General features: G+C 44.3%; 1 protein-coding gene across 5 annotated transcripts in view; it reads left to right on the top strand.

The window, feature by feature from the left end:
- The window catches only part of LOC124405540 (gamma-aminobutyric acid receptor subunit beta), an 82,377-nt gene that overhangs the window by 39,149 nt on the left and 27,169 nt on the right, over positions 1 to 16,059 (top strand). For 4 of the 5 annotated variants that reach the window (XM_046880527.1, XM_046880524.1, XM_046880522.1 and 1 more), the window contains exons 3-4: positions 1,647 to 1,714; positions 14,452 to 14,678. In XM_046880527.1, coding sequence (XP_046736483.1) covers positions 1,647 to 1,714; positions 14,452 to 14,678 — 295 coding nt within the window. Of the gene's footprint in view, positions 1 to 1,646; positions 1,715 to 4,481; positions 4,550 to 14,451; positions 14,679 to 16,059 lie in introns of all 5 variants that reach the window. The other variant, XM_046880526.1, reaches the window with a different exon arrangement.

Here is a 16,059-nt window from a genome sequence, read left to right as displayed (position 1 = left end):
AGAAAAATGGAAAACTTCGAAATGTTTGTACAGCGTGTTCGTTAACTTGAATGGCAATTCAAGTGCCACGTACCGCAGCTACACTGTGTGACAAACAACACGTATTACGTAGTAGTACTCTGCGTAAAATGTAACAACTGACTCTTGATCACGCGAAAATTGTTGTCATTGTGCAGGCGTGCAGCGCTGTAACTCGGAGTCCAATCCCACCACCATACGACTTCTAACAATGTCCACGAGATTGACTTTCTAGCTATCGCAGGCATTGAAGACACAAGCAACACCAACGCTCACAATCAGTGTTTTACTAATCGGCGATATCGAAGAGCTAGTGAGCTTTAACAATTGACGAAAAATTAAAAAACTCGAGCCATGAATGTTTGCAATTATTGTGCTGTCCAGTGAATAATGGTACTGTCGGAAAACTGACTACACGTGGTCTGCGAAGCGAGAACGGAAAGGGTGCATCTGGTATCCACATGGCGTCGTGACGTTGATTTGACAGATGTTTATTGATTCTTACCTTGCAGACGACGGTGAGGCTGGTAGTAGAAATTACGAGTCCCCCGCGAAGCGTTCGTCAGCGTGAAATCGAACCATCCTGAAACGGAGATGAAGATATATTACTCACAGGGCGTATTGCAGCGGCGAATCGTGGTTTATGGGGTTAGTTCGTTGTTCGCCGGGCTTGGCACGCGGTCAGAAGTGATACCGAGTAACGAAGATGGACAGGGATCGAGTCTCGATTGATTGTCAACTCGGCCTCTGGACACCCGTCGCTAATTCTTGGCGGATCGAGAGTAGGCTTGATTAAAAATCGGTCAAGAGGGAGAATATAAACGCGAATGTGGCAAAAAATCGGCAAATTCGATACGTCTGGTCTACCATAATTTTCTGGGTCGTATTGGGGAAAAAGCGCGACTCGCGGATCTCGATCTGGCATTTGGCCGACTGGCAGCGGCGTCGCAAAATGACCGCTGAAATACTGCCTACGTTATTGGCTGGTACGTGATTGATACGAACATATTTCGCACTTGCGAAGCCACGCGTGCCATCTGGGATTCTGGCCGCCTGCATCGAGCTGCACCGAACGACGCGGAAGCCCGTCAATCGCAATACTCGTCCACTCTGGACGATCGTTTGGCAACTCGATAAGAGAAAAATCAAAATTGCGAGCCAGTTTTGCCGGTCCAGAATTATCAACGTCAATCGCTGCGAACGTGATCGTAGATGAGCTGTGCTGCGTCCGATATTATATATTGACGCGGAGAAAAGATCGTCGCGTTAGCGTTTTTGCACCTTATTTCGATCGATACCGACTTCGTGATTAATTTTAAGTGAAGAAGAAGAAGAAAGAATGATTGTTTTCACAAATGTGCACATTCAACATACGTCTAAAAAATTTAGACACAGGTCATTAATATGGGTAGTTAGACGTGTATTTGTTAAGAAAATCAATTTACGTATTATTATAACATATATTTTCAGCACATTGTGTAACGGACCGAAACCCGTACCCGAAATCCCTCATACAGCCAATATCAACTTATCACCATAACTTACATACTTGCAAATTCACAATTATAGATAGAATGTTACCGCCATCGGCCGAACCGGCCGTCTCAGTTACCAAACCTTAATTTCAGGTCCTCCCGTCGAAGTTGGCGTGACCATGTACGTCTTGAGCATCAGCTCGCTATCCGAAGTGAAAATGGTACTACTTAGGACTTATCAAGTCAATTCACCCAAACAGTATTATCAGTAATAATCACACTTATTATTTGTCATTGAATCCATTGAACCCAAGCAACCATTTAGTGTTCGTTAAACAATATAATTATCGCTAATCTCTCACACACCAGCCGTACATCTGTATATACATATACGCACACATGCACATATACATGTGTGCGTGTGCATGTGTGTGTGTATATATATATGCATACGTATATACGCATACTCAACGTGTCTGTGGGTATTCTCATACAGAGCTGTAGAGGAATCAACGCTGTTCTGTTATTGATGCGCAGCGCGCTAATAATAAGTATACCTACATGCATGCGTTATTTGGGTTGCATGCGACGTCGCCATGCTTACGCGTTACGTGCAGTATTAATTGTCACGTGTGTAAAGTCACACTTTACGTTTATACGTACAGTACAGAAGAATTTTCAAGCATCCTGCAGCAGCTGGTTGGGGCGTAATTCGCGATACTTCCCCTCAGCGGAGTCGATAAGCCAGTAAAACGAAAAAGTGCAAACACGCCGCCGTGCCTCGTCAATACTTGATTCGAAATTTCATGCAATCCATCTAACTCTAGCGTATCGATTGCTTCGTGGAATCTTGACTTGATCCTCGTCCGCCGCGTATGAAAATCCTTGCTCAACGTATCAACTCGCGAACCCTCCTGGGATTTTTATGAAAAATTTTTATCCACCAGTTTGACTTCCATGTATTTTTTCTTACGCATCACGCGTCACGACGTGACGACCTGATGCAAAAAAAATTCGAAGTGGCGGAATCCACTGTTTTTTAAAAAAAAAAAAAAAGCAATTGTTTGGTCGCGGAGCTCGCAGCTGAAAAAAGAACGCATGTAACGCAGTAACGATCAAACATACCAAGTAAAAATCCACGAGAGATCGCGATATCGTTGATACAATGACACGCTCGCCGCTCGCGTCGGGGGTCGAGATCCCCTTCGAGATCCAGACTCCCACGGAATACGGATCATCCCCGATTAAGGTTGTCTTGTTTGTGGTGCGTCCTTAGAGCGCTAGAAGGCCCTTACGTGGCTTAGCCACCGCATGCATTTACTTCGTATACTTACTCACACAAAAGCTATTAAATAAATTAAATATCTCATATATATACGTGCATCTTATACATATCATATACCTACTTATGTTATTCGAGTGGAAGACTTTTTTCTGCAAACAAAAAAGAGGAATACTTGTCATTCGTACGTGTTTAAAAGTACATGAATATATATATATATATAGATGTATTATTATACGTATAATATATATACATGTATACAGAATAATTACCGATACGGTTATTTAAGAATGATATCCTCTTTTCTCATTCTTGTCAATTATACAATTTGCAGAATAACGACTGTATAATTCATCGGTTTGGATTGTTTTTTTTTTTCACCCTCCATATTTCTGTTATCGTTGAAAAATTGATTTCATTCACTTTTAGCTCGAATCACACGCGTGGCGCATAAAAATTTGTCCGAAAAATCTCAGACGCTTTTAGTTATGCGGATTATATAAATAATGCGATAATTTTTTACTGTCTACGGTGAAATGAGAAATTTTTAATCGCGCGTGTGGTTACGAGCGGCGTGTGTGTGTGTGTGTGTGTGTGTGTGTGTGTGAGAGAGTGAGAATGCTTAGCGCCCTGAATGTCCTGATCACCTCACCCGTGAATCGTACATAGCATACATTTAAACATACGTATACATCACACTCGTACTATATATATTATTTATATACACACATACCTATATATATATATATATATATATATATATATATATATATATATATATATATATATATTATATAATTTACATCCCATTAGACGCTAGCTGCTATGCCGCGGCTGCAGAGATGGGCTGCCCGCTGCCATCACTGATAATTTGACCGTTTTTCTGATTGCATTTTTTTTCCTTCACGATAATATGTGAATACATGATGTGAATGCAACGACCCTTATCACCCTACGTTTTGAATGACAAAAAAAATCGGATCACGATGAATATTGGCAATTGGGGGAAGAATAGTGTATACATTATAGGAAAAGACGAAAAATGAAACAATTGATAAAAAAAAAAAAAAAGAAAGAAACGTACACGATGCGATAAAAAAAAAAAAGACGAAATTTTTTAAACAAAGAATTAATTAAGCGCAGCACCGTTTCGCCGCTGCCTAATTGATTAGTCCTAAGGCAACGTCACTTGACACGTGGCTCTGATCAAAATGTGGTTTTTCTAGCTTGGAAAGCAACGAAGACAACGAGTCCTGTTGATTTGGTTCCGTGCAGGGTGTGAGCTTTCTTCGACCTTAAAATAACTTTGTCTCTGTCGGCTGTGTCAGCAAGTAAACCATGTGCGCGCGAATTCCCTTTTCATTGGGAATATTTTTTGTGACACCTGTTTCTTTTTCTCCTCCCCCCCCCCCCCCCCCGGCCCCCTCTCTCGCTCTCTCTCTGTTCCATCCTCAACTCACGCCAAGTGCCGTATTTTTATTCCGAATCAATCGATGGCAAAACTTTTGTTTTTTGTCGAAGTGTCTTCGATATGGAAAATTTTTTACTCGCAATCAGTAAGTCTCAAAGTGGCACGTCACGTTTCTCACGACGCACGGCAAATGGCTATCAGCGACAGAGGCAAGGAACCAGCAATATAACGTTGGGAATAATAAAACGTAGTCGAGAATCAGAACGACAAAGTCGGTTGGTTTTGTTGATTACAGGTCCGCCCGTGGAGGTCGGCGTCACCATGTATGTCCTCAGCATCAGCTCCGTGTCCGAAGTGTTGATGGTACAGTGCCTATCTCACGAATCTCACTTCATAATGCTCACTCTTTCTCTCTCTCTCTCTCTCTCTCTCTCTCTCTCTCTCTCTCTCTCTCTCTCCCCCTCTCTTTCTGTCTATCTATATCTGTCTCTATCTCTCTGTTTACGATCTCCCCGCAATCCTCTCTCCCTCCCCATTTTTTTGCCGTTCTATCGTTTCTCCTTGTCCTCATCCAGTCTTCACATCTCTCCTCCTTTCTATCGATATTTCTCTTATACTTCTGAACCTCAATCTTTCTGTCTCTCTCTCTCTCTCTCTTCTCTGTCTTTCAGTATGGCTGCCTGTCTGTATATATCTCAATTTTCTCCCTCCCCCTCTCCGCCCAAGACTTCCGAAACACGACGACTAATATCTGCCCACATTCCGTTCGTTTATTGCTCCACACTATACCTACCGCGAGTAATATCAAACGGGGGACAAACGCTCGTCGTACATACATTTCGCCTTGCGTATATATATATATATATATACACCAGGAAGCGCGGTTTTTAGTCGAGAGGAAACCTTAATCGCGAACGCGCTTCGGGACATCACGCGTATTACAGACGGGGTAAATAAATGATCGATCTGATCATCCGGAACATCCGCGGTACGGAGATGGGTCTACGTATGAACGTCTCTTGTCCAGCATTCGGCAATCCCCTTGGCATTTAGTGTGATCCCTCTTCTTCGAGCCCACGCACATTACCCCCCCCCCTCCGCGCGCTTCTTCTCACTCTCTCTCCCTCATTCTTTTTCGCCAACTCCTCAAGAATCCACGCGACTTCTCTCCTTTCGTCCTGCACGTCATCCTTCGGTACGTCACCGGATAGCCCATCAAACTCATTCAACCGCGCCCCGACGATCGACCGTTCGTCGCCCCTTCCCGACCCACCGAGAAGTCCTCCTAAGTCACCATCCCCACGGATGCTGGAAGAGGCCTTCTTCGCCGTTACTGCGACCCCGTTTCGTTGAATAAATTCGAATCGGCGTTATTTCATTGATATAACAACTCCTCCCCCTCTTCCTCCTCCTCCTCCGTTTGTGCCGAGGGTTGAACGAATCGAAAATACCCATAAGAATAAGGAAGAGACCGGCGCGGCTGCGTTTTTCTGGAGAGATATTTAATCGCGGTACTTGACGTGGCGGATTTCTCGCTTCCTGTAATATGTATACATACAGCTACATATATATGCCGTCTTCCTTGTGCCGGCGTCAGCCGAGTATATATACATATAATGTAGAGTTCAAGTCACGCGGCACGCTTTTTCAAAACTCGTTTCAACCCCCAGCCTTCCCCTTCCGTTCTCTCAACTCTTTTATTCACGCAGTCCTCCTTGACATTTGTCGTCTGTCATCGGGTGCTCAGAGAATTTCTCGCAACCTTATACTCTCAGGCTCCTCACTCGCTCCGATCACTCCGACAAGCCCGAGCCCTTTATCACGACCAATCACCCCCCAAACCACCACCGCGACCAACCTCGCATCATTCCTCGCGTCTTCACATCAGCGATCAGGCCGCACCAAAGTCGAGGAAGTACCGCAGTCCATATTTCATGAGAAAGAGTAAATTATTCCCAGCCTCCCGGTCTCGGTGATGACACTTTCTCCCGAGCTCTCGAATTGAGCACATCTTGTATAGTATCGAATCCCCGCTCGCGACCCTCGACTCGGCGAGCTTTCGGGTGGGTACACCTTACGTACATACCTACATAGAAGGAGCGGGACGCGACGACGAGGACGAATCACCTTCTTCAACTCGGTGAGGCCTGGTCGCCCTGAGGATCAAATGTCTCTCCGTGTATGTTGGCAGAAAACACTGGTGGCCTACTGACTGTTTTTCGTTTTTTTTATAGCTCGTCACAGCTGTTTGGTTGGCTGAACTGTTACAAGGGAACCTTGATACGTTCCACAGTCCGCAAGACCTTGACACCTCGTTATGATTGATTCGTTTGAAGATTGCGATGTTCCGTTGCATGGCCCCACCCGCTGAGCTCGGCCCTGCCGTCATTCCACGCATTCGTGAAAAGACATGGAAAGTCAAAACGTTCATCCTATCGTTAGGCCTGATCTATGGCCGACTTAATAATATCAGACGAAGATGACGGGCCGGGCTTTGCAGGCCAAAAAATATTGTATATTACAACAAAACACGTATATACATATTTGTACATACATGTATACAACCACGTACGTTTGCGTGGATATATACATATATACATATGTATATATGTATAAATCCATGAATATATATATATATATATATATATATATTACCGAAATATATACATACATAACTAAGATGGTACGTGTGTATATATACATATATTTAAAAAAAAACATTGTGTATTATATTATATTTCTGTAGTACTTGAATATATGATAATCGTTCCGTTTTGTACATTCAGCTTCAAGATGGAGCAAACGTGAAATTTCATTTTGCGCAAATTTTCGTATGTTGGGAAATTTTTTCACCGAGGGTTAGCTGTCTCGCGATCAAGTTGTACTCGATAATGGATAAGAAATACAATCCTCGGTGAAAATAAATCGTCGTCAGATCAATAATCGATCGATTTTGTGAAAAATTTGTTCGATTCATTTTTACCTGTGAAATTCGATCGCAGAATTTTTGAGCTCGGCTTTGAAGGTGAATATTTGAATGATCGAGTCAGAATTTGGTCTCGCGTTCCAACTTTCAAGTTTGGAACTGAATGTATAAGACTGGACCCCAGGTGTTGAGCCCTGTGCGGAAACCAAATCAAGTCGACACTGTCACCTGGGACGTGACTCGCGAATTCACCTAAACCACCCCAACCTCAGAATCGGTCTTGTCAACTCAAGCCGTCGTTCCTCATCCCGATTTTATTCCTCGTACTAAATCGGATCCCGACCGCAATGGTTCTCGGCCAACGAAACCGGCTTATCCGCTACTATGTTCGTCGTAAATATTGCTGATCATAGACGTTTGTAGTCCAAAACTTGATCCGCATGGCCAATTCTTACCTCGATCGGAATTGCCAAGTGTTTTTTTTTTGTTCTTCTCACTGACGAGAAGAAGCGAGGGAAAAAAACCGCAACGATTAACGAGCACTAAATATGATTTTGAAAAAGAACGATTAATTTTTTAAATAAGCCTGAAAATTCTTTTTCTCACACTTTTTGCCAAATTTAGTCTGGCGTAGTTGGCCGTGGAATCCCTGGCGGTAATATCTCTCCACTCCCTTTCCGAAATGATGAAAAAATGACATACTGATAAAAGTGCGTGCCCTTCGAGCACGGGTCAAACGACTCCAAAGTATCTCGTACAGCGATGCGATGTCAAAATAAATCTATCATTGTCAGTGTGTGCAGTGCGCTTCAGGTCGCTGCCGCGTCATCTGTGTGCTTTTATGGAATGACACCTATAAGTGTTTGTATTACGAGTCGAGCTCTGAATTGACGCGGGTAAAGCGCTGTGTTTGCGGCGCTGCCCCCCTCTTCCATCTTCCTGGCGGAATTATTATATTATTATACGAAGTATATTACGCGGTATAAAAGCTACCGAGAATAGATTGATACCTCCGCTGTATCAACTGACTTCTCCACCTGCGTAACGCGCTACTTCTATTATCATTATCAAGTTCATGCTCCTCGATGGCTTTCTCTGTTGTTTCTTTCTCTCATTCTAGTTTTCTCTTACCGAGGGATAAAGCGGTCACATACCAGAGCCAGACCGAGTCAATCCAAAGACGACTCGTCGTGTCGGCTTTCAGTATATTTTTCACGAGGGCTACCCATATGTATATATGTATATACGTAGACCTTTGAATGCCTGCCTGCTTCTGCCTGATGTGCTTTACGTGCCTGAAATTTGCCTGCAATGTGCCTCCCGTATACTTTCATTCACACGTTATAGTCATCCAAGGTATATAGATTCATCGGTTAATCTTAAATTGTAATCGTTACTTACACTACTTTCCGATTACCAAAAATCTTTGCAATATGTTTGTTACATCGTCAATTCTACGATATTTCTCCGCCGTTTAACAAACGTATTTTTACACATTAAGGTATCAACGCCCTTTAGCCATTAGTAGTAGTATAACATTAGTTAAGACGTGACGAAAAACGAACGAGTTTCTTAAAGATTAAACAATATAATAAAAGTGAAGTGCAACAGTGCAAAGGAGAAAGCAGAAACTCGAGAAACTTGCCAGAGCTGGCACATTTGGAAACCAATTACGGAAACGTGCTGCGAGAATATGGCAAAGGAGCCGTCATGCACCGTACAATGATAACCTGGGGCTGTAAGGCTTCGAGGTCGATCGAATTTAGGTCCCACCGAGTATAAGGTACCGAACCACGCCCATACACAGAATCCTTTGCTCTCATCCGCGCTGAGACGATTCCCGAAGGGTACATACGTGATCGGCTCATTCTAAGCGCGATGGATCCACCCATCGAATGATTTCCGATTTCGACTAAGCGCGTCAACGAAGAGGATTTCCCTCATATTCTTACTCTTACTCTTGCTCGTATAACTACAGAATTGGGATACAAGTGAGGGGTGAAAAGTGAAGAGTCAAGCACTGCAGTATAGCCAGACAAAAAGAGAATCGCGCGTCTCATTGCCGCACGACATTCGTTCAACCATCTTTAACGTACGAGAGACGCATTCTGTTAGTTCCTCGCGTGCTCCTCCAGGACTCAGGATCCATCGCAAGCTGCTCCGTGGTTAAGAGTGTCTATGGTAGAATCCAGGAGCCGGAATTCCGAAGAGTTCCGCCCGACGTGCAACCACCCTCGGCATCGATCCCCGCCGCCGTTCATAATCTCTCTCTTTTCCTCACGTCCCGAACCCCTCATCGTCCCCTTGTCGTTCCTCCACCCGAGTACACTTCACTCTCCCTTTTCCCCTGAGCCTTTTCCTCCCCTCGTCGCCGTAGCGTTTCGCGTATTTACAAACGGACAGGTTACATCGACGCCACCGCGCCCCCCTCGAAGCTCCGCTCGCCCTCTTTCCCTTCACTAGTAGCGCCCCACTTGGCCCGTGTCCTCCAGACCCCTTCACCTCGTATTCCACAACCCTATCTTCGTCCTTTACTTTTCCAATCCAACGTACGTACCTCAAAGTGCTCACATTCGGCGCTTCAGACAAACGTTTCTGTATTCGTACCTTTTTTCCGCGTGTCGTTTTTGCTTTTACTCGTTTATTCATTTTTCTTACACGCCTCAGCAGAGTTCGCGAGATCGGAACCAACGCCACGTAAAAGAACAGCGAACCGACCTCGCGAGCCTCGGAAAGTCGGGGTCGAGAAAGAGGATCGATGAGAAATGCGTACGTTCCGGTGATTCCAGTCGGTCCGGTCATTCCGGAATCCACTCCATTCTTTTCCCTCCCCGGCAGCCTTCGACTTCCGTTTCCCGACCCGTCAGCTCGAGGGTGCAGCTTCGGTTTTATTCACAGAATCTAAGGAGAGCCTCGAGGCTCGGGTATAAGTGGGTCCTATCCGCTGGCGTAATACGGCGATAACGGGTGTGGTAAGGCGGGAAATTTTGTCTCCGTGTGGGAAACCTCGGATTCGAGTCGAGTAGACTTCCAGCCGGGTATAAGACGAGGCAAGCGGTCGCACTGCGCCTGGATTGGCGCCAAGCAGGCCAGCGGATTCCCAGTCGGACCCAAAACCGCCCGACAACATCCGGAAGAGTTATCACCTGGACGTGTCCTCGGCAACCGGCTCCCGCCAATGTACCACTTGAAACAGTACCGACCCGCTTCGAAATGTAGATATCAAGAGTTTACCGTGTCCACCCATCATTCGCAGAGCTCCTGCAGTCCTGGCCATTCAACAGCGAAGCTACGACATCCTGCAGCAGCACTTTCCCGGCCGGAAATCGAGAGATCCTCATCGAGTCGTCCTCGAAGAAGTGCAGCTGGAACTTGAGAGTCTTTATGCAGATGGACTACGTCGATTCTCCGTACGGAGACGAATTACTCGACTAGGAAGGAATGATGAAAGCGTGATGCAAAAGACTCGTTCTTACTTTTGGATAACAAAAATATAGTATTTCATATCTAGTTCTAAGAAAGGAAGACAAAGCAAGACAAGACTCGCTGCTGCTGCTGCTATTGCTTCTTTGACGGAGAGAGAAAATTAAATGTACCGTTATAAAAATATCAAACGGTGTAAAATGTACAAAGGCGCCAAAAAAAAAAAAAAATCCCCTTTATCCTGCAGCCGTGTTCGAGAAGATTCTTATTTCATTACTGGAGCATATCGTCGTCACTGGGTGGATAAAAGAGCCTGCAGAGATATACTGGAAACGACGACGACGAAGAAGAATCGGTGTCTTCGAGCCGATAATAATAATTAGACGGGGAGCCTATGACGCGCCGCCTTGAAAGCCACGCTCGAATGCTTCACCGAGAAATTCAGTATGGCATATTTCACGTATACGCATTTTCCTCAAGTTTCCTTCTTTTTGAATCTCAAGGACCCTCCTCTTATTCGTGAAAAAGTAAAAAAAAATACGTAATAATAATAATAATAATAATAATAAACTTTAGCACAAATAATCCGAGTTCCAAGCTCCATAAAATTTCATCGACGCGTAAAGCTCGCGGGAAAGAGAAGGATAAGCTTGGATTTCACTAAAAAGGGTTTTCTTTCACGAGGAACCCGGAAAGAACTTGTCAGGGATGAGTAACGCGTTATTACGCTCCAGTTTTGCCGCGCTTACGCACAAGACTGCACCGCAAAAGGTTGCAAAGATGCAATTACAGAGCTCAAGGTTTTGCGAATATTTACCTGCGTATCTTTGTGCCTTGATTTGTCTTTCCCGGCTTGAGAGGAAAGTAAAAAAAAAAAAAAATAATACAAATTTCTCTCGCAAGCCTGCTACTAATTATCAAACTTTTCTACATTCACCTTTCTACTTGGCGTAAAGCCGGAATAAGGGACGTGTGCAAAACTACGATGGGACGAAGTAAGTGGAAATTTATAAACGCATCCGATTCTGTGTAACGATCGGCTTTCATAAATACGTAGGTACATACATGTAAATACCTGCATATAATATATTGCATCTATATAGAAGAGATTTGTCGCTGAAAGCGGGGATAGTTTTGTAGAAGAGAGAAATAGTTGAATGACTTTGACTGACTATATGCAGCAGAGAGCTCGCGCTCAATGTAGAAGGCTGTGAAATAAAACGTAAAAAATAATGTATATGTATATCGCGCTCTTTGCCTCTGGCCACGTTTTGAGCGATGAGCTTTAACTTGAGCCTAAAAGCTTCGCTTAGAGGGGTAGGAGAACGATTCCCCTTGTACCTACAATCCCAGACCACAAAAGTTGCCAAAGAGTAAAGACCACGCCATTCGCCTGGCTCGTTGTAAATTAGCCGCCTATGACAGGATCATCGCTTCTGAAAATTAGGCAACACCTCCGATTATCCTCCCTAAAAGTTAATTCCCGACGGACGTTGCGGTCAAGCATTTTATTTCCGTCAGTAATATTCGCTCGGTAATACAAAATTTTCACACCAGTATACGTGACAAGTGCAAGGATATACAATATACATATATTAATCTGCTTTGAAATTTGAGTGAAATTGATTGAACAAAAAGAAATCAACAAACTCGTCAAGTAATTTCAACAAAATAAGTGTATGTGATTGAAGTGATATTACTTTTCCTCGCTGTTGTATTTACATGAAAAATAAGACCTGGAGTGGAAAGCATGCGGGAAAGCATAGTGTGTTGAGCACTGGTTACATGTATACCATAAAAGCATCGAATGGTTGGTTTGCAACGACGGTGAAAAGTGCATGAGTGCACGGCTTGGCATGCTCATGTATAATGTAGCACTTTGTAACTAACCCTGGGAATTCACTCTGTATGCCCATCTCGGCAGGATACTACCAACGTAACGTTCCCGCTGTTTCTCACCCGTTTTCCTCCCTCCCGCTCCCTCAGTCTGCACCCCTGTTCGCGTCTCTACCCGAATAGATGCCTCGAGGCACGACTTCATCGTCAATCACAACATCGCATCAATATAATTTCGAAAATTGACTCCCTTGGCTCACCATTTCGTTGACGCATTATGTTTACTTTTTTCTCTTTTTTACCTCTTTAATTTTTCAATTCTCTTCTGCAAATTTTTACGCTCGATCAGACCAAAAAAGTCTTTGATTTTTCGCATAAACTCTGCTGCGACGAACGCAGGTAGTTATAGAAGATACCGCAAAACTGATCGATCTTGTATACATCGCGTTGATGGCAGTCGTAACAATAATCGTTAGAGATAAAGATAAATTGTCGTACAAAACGCGAAGCTTTCCGTCGAGGATCACGCACGATTTCTTGTTTCCAGTCCGTGTACCGATAATCCACCGCTTCGACCACTCCGATTGACCACATTATCCAAGTATACACAGTGGGCCTAGCAAACGTGAACGCGAATTCGATCATCCGTTGGTTTTTACAATTGTACACACCATTCGATATACACATACATACGTGACTAGAAAAGAACCCGTAACAACGCATAAATGGAAACGGAAACACGGAGCGCAGGAAAAACACATAGACACGGGGAGACAGAGAGACAGAGAGAAAGATAGAGAGAGAGAGAAGCGGAAGATTAACTGGCCCTAAAACGATGCGAAGTAGCGATAAAGGCGTCCGTTAAAATTAGTATCATGGGGATTAAAGACGCGCGCTGATCGTTTAGTTAAATTATACGTGGCGTAGAATTTCTCGCGGTTATACCAGGCGGTACGTCATGTTATATGTACTTAGAGGAGGGCGAAAAGGGAGGAAACGCCACCCACAGACAACCGGCACTTGAAGCACCTGCAGGGTGAAACTCTGCGGCGGTCCTTTCGAAGTGTAACGTAAGAGAGAGTATACATGCACATAACGTCACACATGCATTTATCCACGTGTATGCACTCGCCCGCCTTCCAAATAGCCAACTAAAGCTATCTAAGTGCCAGACTTACGAGCCCGCGACGTTAACTCTTACCGCCACTTTGCCCTAAGACGATGCAACGGCGTAAAGGGTGCCGCCACTCGACCTGCTGGCCCACGCCATATCCGCACCCCCGAACCCCGCGCCCTTTCCTTACTTACTGCCTGCTAAAAGCAAGCGCAACGGCTGCCATCTTTGTTCTCGTGTGTCTACGGACGGACATGCTCACTTCGAGAGGCGTAATATTATTTCAGAAAGCGGTATTCGTTGCCGGGAAAAGCTTCGCTGTCGATTAATTCATTGTAAGTCGAGTCTGGTTTCATAGTGGGAAGAACAGAACTGCCTCCGGAACACGAGAAGATCAGAATTGCGCTTTTTTCGATGAGAAAGTCGAAAAACCAAAGACATCGGTTTGCCCGAGTGGAGATGATGACGTCGGTGACTTGCCATAAGTAGCTATATTTCCACACTTCGTAATTTTGTTTAGAGATTTTCATCGTCTGGCATACTGCTTACTTCTCATAGATATTTAATTCTCATCCCCTTTGTGTTTTGTTTAGATTTTTTTCTTATCGTTTAGTTTCTGGTTTTCCTAGCGTGAATCTTATTTGCCTGCACATGTTTATACAAATCTCTGAATCATTTTATAGAGTCATGATTTTAGAATACATGCATATGTTAATTTATGTGATGACTACCGCAGCTCAAGGTGGTTATATCACATCTATCATATAGCGTGTAGAGAGCTGCTTTTCCACTGCTTCCACCTTGAAAATATTTTCTTTACTCGAATCATCGATATAACCACCTTGGCGTATCATTCCAGCGTGAAAGTATAAAAAAGCAAAAAGAAAGAAGAAAAAAAAACAAGAAAGACTATTTCTTTCGAAACATGTCTAACGCCTTGCATTTTCTTTCCCCTGTGTCGCGTAGGACTTTACGTTGGATTTTTACTTCCGGCAATTCTGGAAAGATCCACGACTAGCGTTCAGCAAATGGGAGGAAGTCGAGACGCTGAGCGTCGGTTCGGAGTTCATAAAAAACATATGGGTACCGGACACGTTTTTCGTAAACGAGAAACAGTCCTACTTCCACATCGCAACAACCAGCAACGAGTTCATTCGCATCCATTACTCGGGCAGCATCACAAGAAGCATACGGTGAGTAACAGCGGACGTAAAAATATTACCGTTTTCCAAACAATATATATATATATATATATATATATATATATATATATATATATATATATATATATATATATATATATATATATGTAATTAAGCTGCGTTGCAAAGGGAGGAGAATATCCGCGGTGGCTCAAGACTATGCGACGGGGTCTCTCGTCACATTAGCGACAACGAACTAACGCACGTAGAGCCAGCCTATTCCGCGCCTCGCCGTGAGAACCGTTATACAAGTTAGATATGCATGGCTTCTGAATATAGCCGTGACGTTAATACGAAAACACTTGAGCCCCCGCTGGGAGTGAGCGTCTCGGCCGTTCTGCTGCCGAAAATGAAAGAACGTTATACGCAGAGCTCGCGGGGGGGTGAGAGGAAACGATAATAACAAGAGTAACTTCGGAAGCATCGAGATCGAGGCCGTGACGTCACTGGTACCAGATTCCAAGGATCGTCGGATCCGGGGAAAATTAACGCGATCGGGGAGAATTTTTCTCGCGTCGCGGAGCGGCGTCGGTGCGAAGAACATCGTCATCTGCACCCGAGATGAGAGAGACACGTGACGTCACGACCTCCCTTGCGAAGGGGCGGAATTTTTTTGTTCGATATTAGTTGCCCTCGAGGCTTACGCCGAGTTACACGTTCGAGCGTCAACAACTTTGGGGGAGTGAGTGACTCGACCGGAGCTTTGCCACCGCGACATATTCGAGACGAACTCTCCCGCAGCTCTGACGCTGGGGAAGATCAAAGATGTACTTTTCAGTTAAAGAGCTGCCAGGGGTGGGTATAATCCCTTTCGTTTTGCTTGATTATAGCTTTCTCAAATCCTGCAACTACACAGAGATTAAAGCAAATCTCTCGGATCTAACGGCGGCGGGGGAGGAAGACCTCGGTACATATTTTACGTCTCCGTAGCTTTGCGACCCGGTGAAATGAAAATTAGACTGGTTCGTTGAAAATCTATCCGCACTTTCGTTGGGTCAAGTTTTCGTCTCTTTCACCCCTTCATTCGCCTGTCACGCGGTAAACAACGACTGACGATGAGGCGAGATTCTTTCTCGGACGATCCGTAACGCGTCGAAAGTTGCAGAGAGACTTACAAAGTACGAAGTTGCCGGTTTAATATCAGGACGAAGACTCCTTCCGAGGGACAGTTATAAATAAAACCGTCAACGGTCTCCCTTCTGAGCTGGCCTGACGCAATAACTTAATGTAGGTGGGGTATCGTGAACGAGTAGCTAATGGACGTGTATATACGGGGAATAAAAGGCTGGGGATGCAGAAAGAAACGTAAAGCTAAATAGAGCTTGCGTTGGCGTGCGTCGAGGCCGTTACTCGCTTAGGCGGTTGCTTTTTC

This window comes from Diprion similis, chromosome 4 (assembly GCF_021155765.1).
Source record: "Diprion similis isolate iyDipSimi1 chromosome 4, iyDipSimi1.1, whole genome shotgun sequence".
In the NCBI taxonomy this organism is placed as follows: domain Eukaryota; kingdom Metazoa; phylum Arthropoda; class Insecta; order Hymenoptera; family Diprionidae; genus Diprion; species Diprion similis.
Note: the sequence above shows the minus strand (reverse complement) of the source record. Positions and strands in the feature narration are given on the sequence as shown.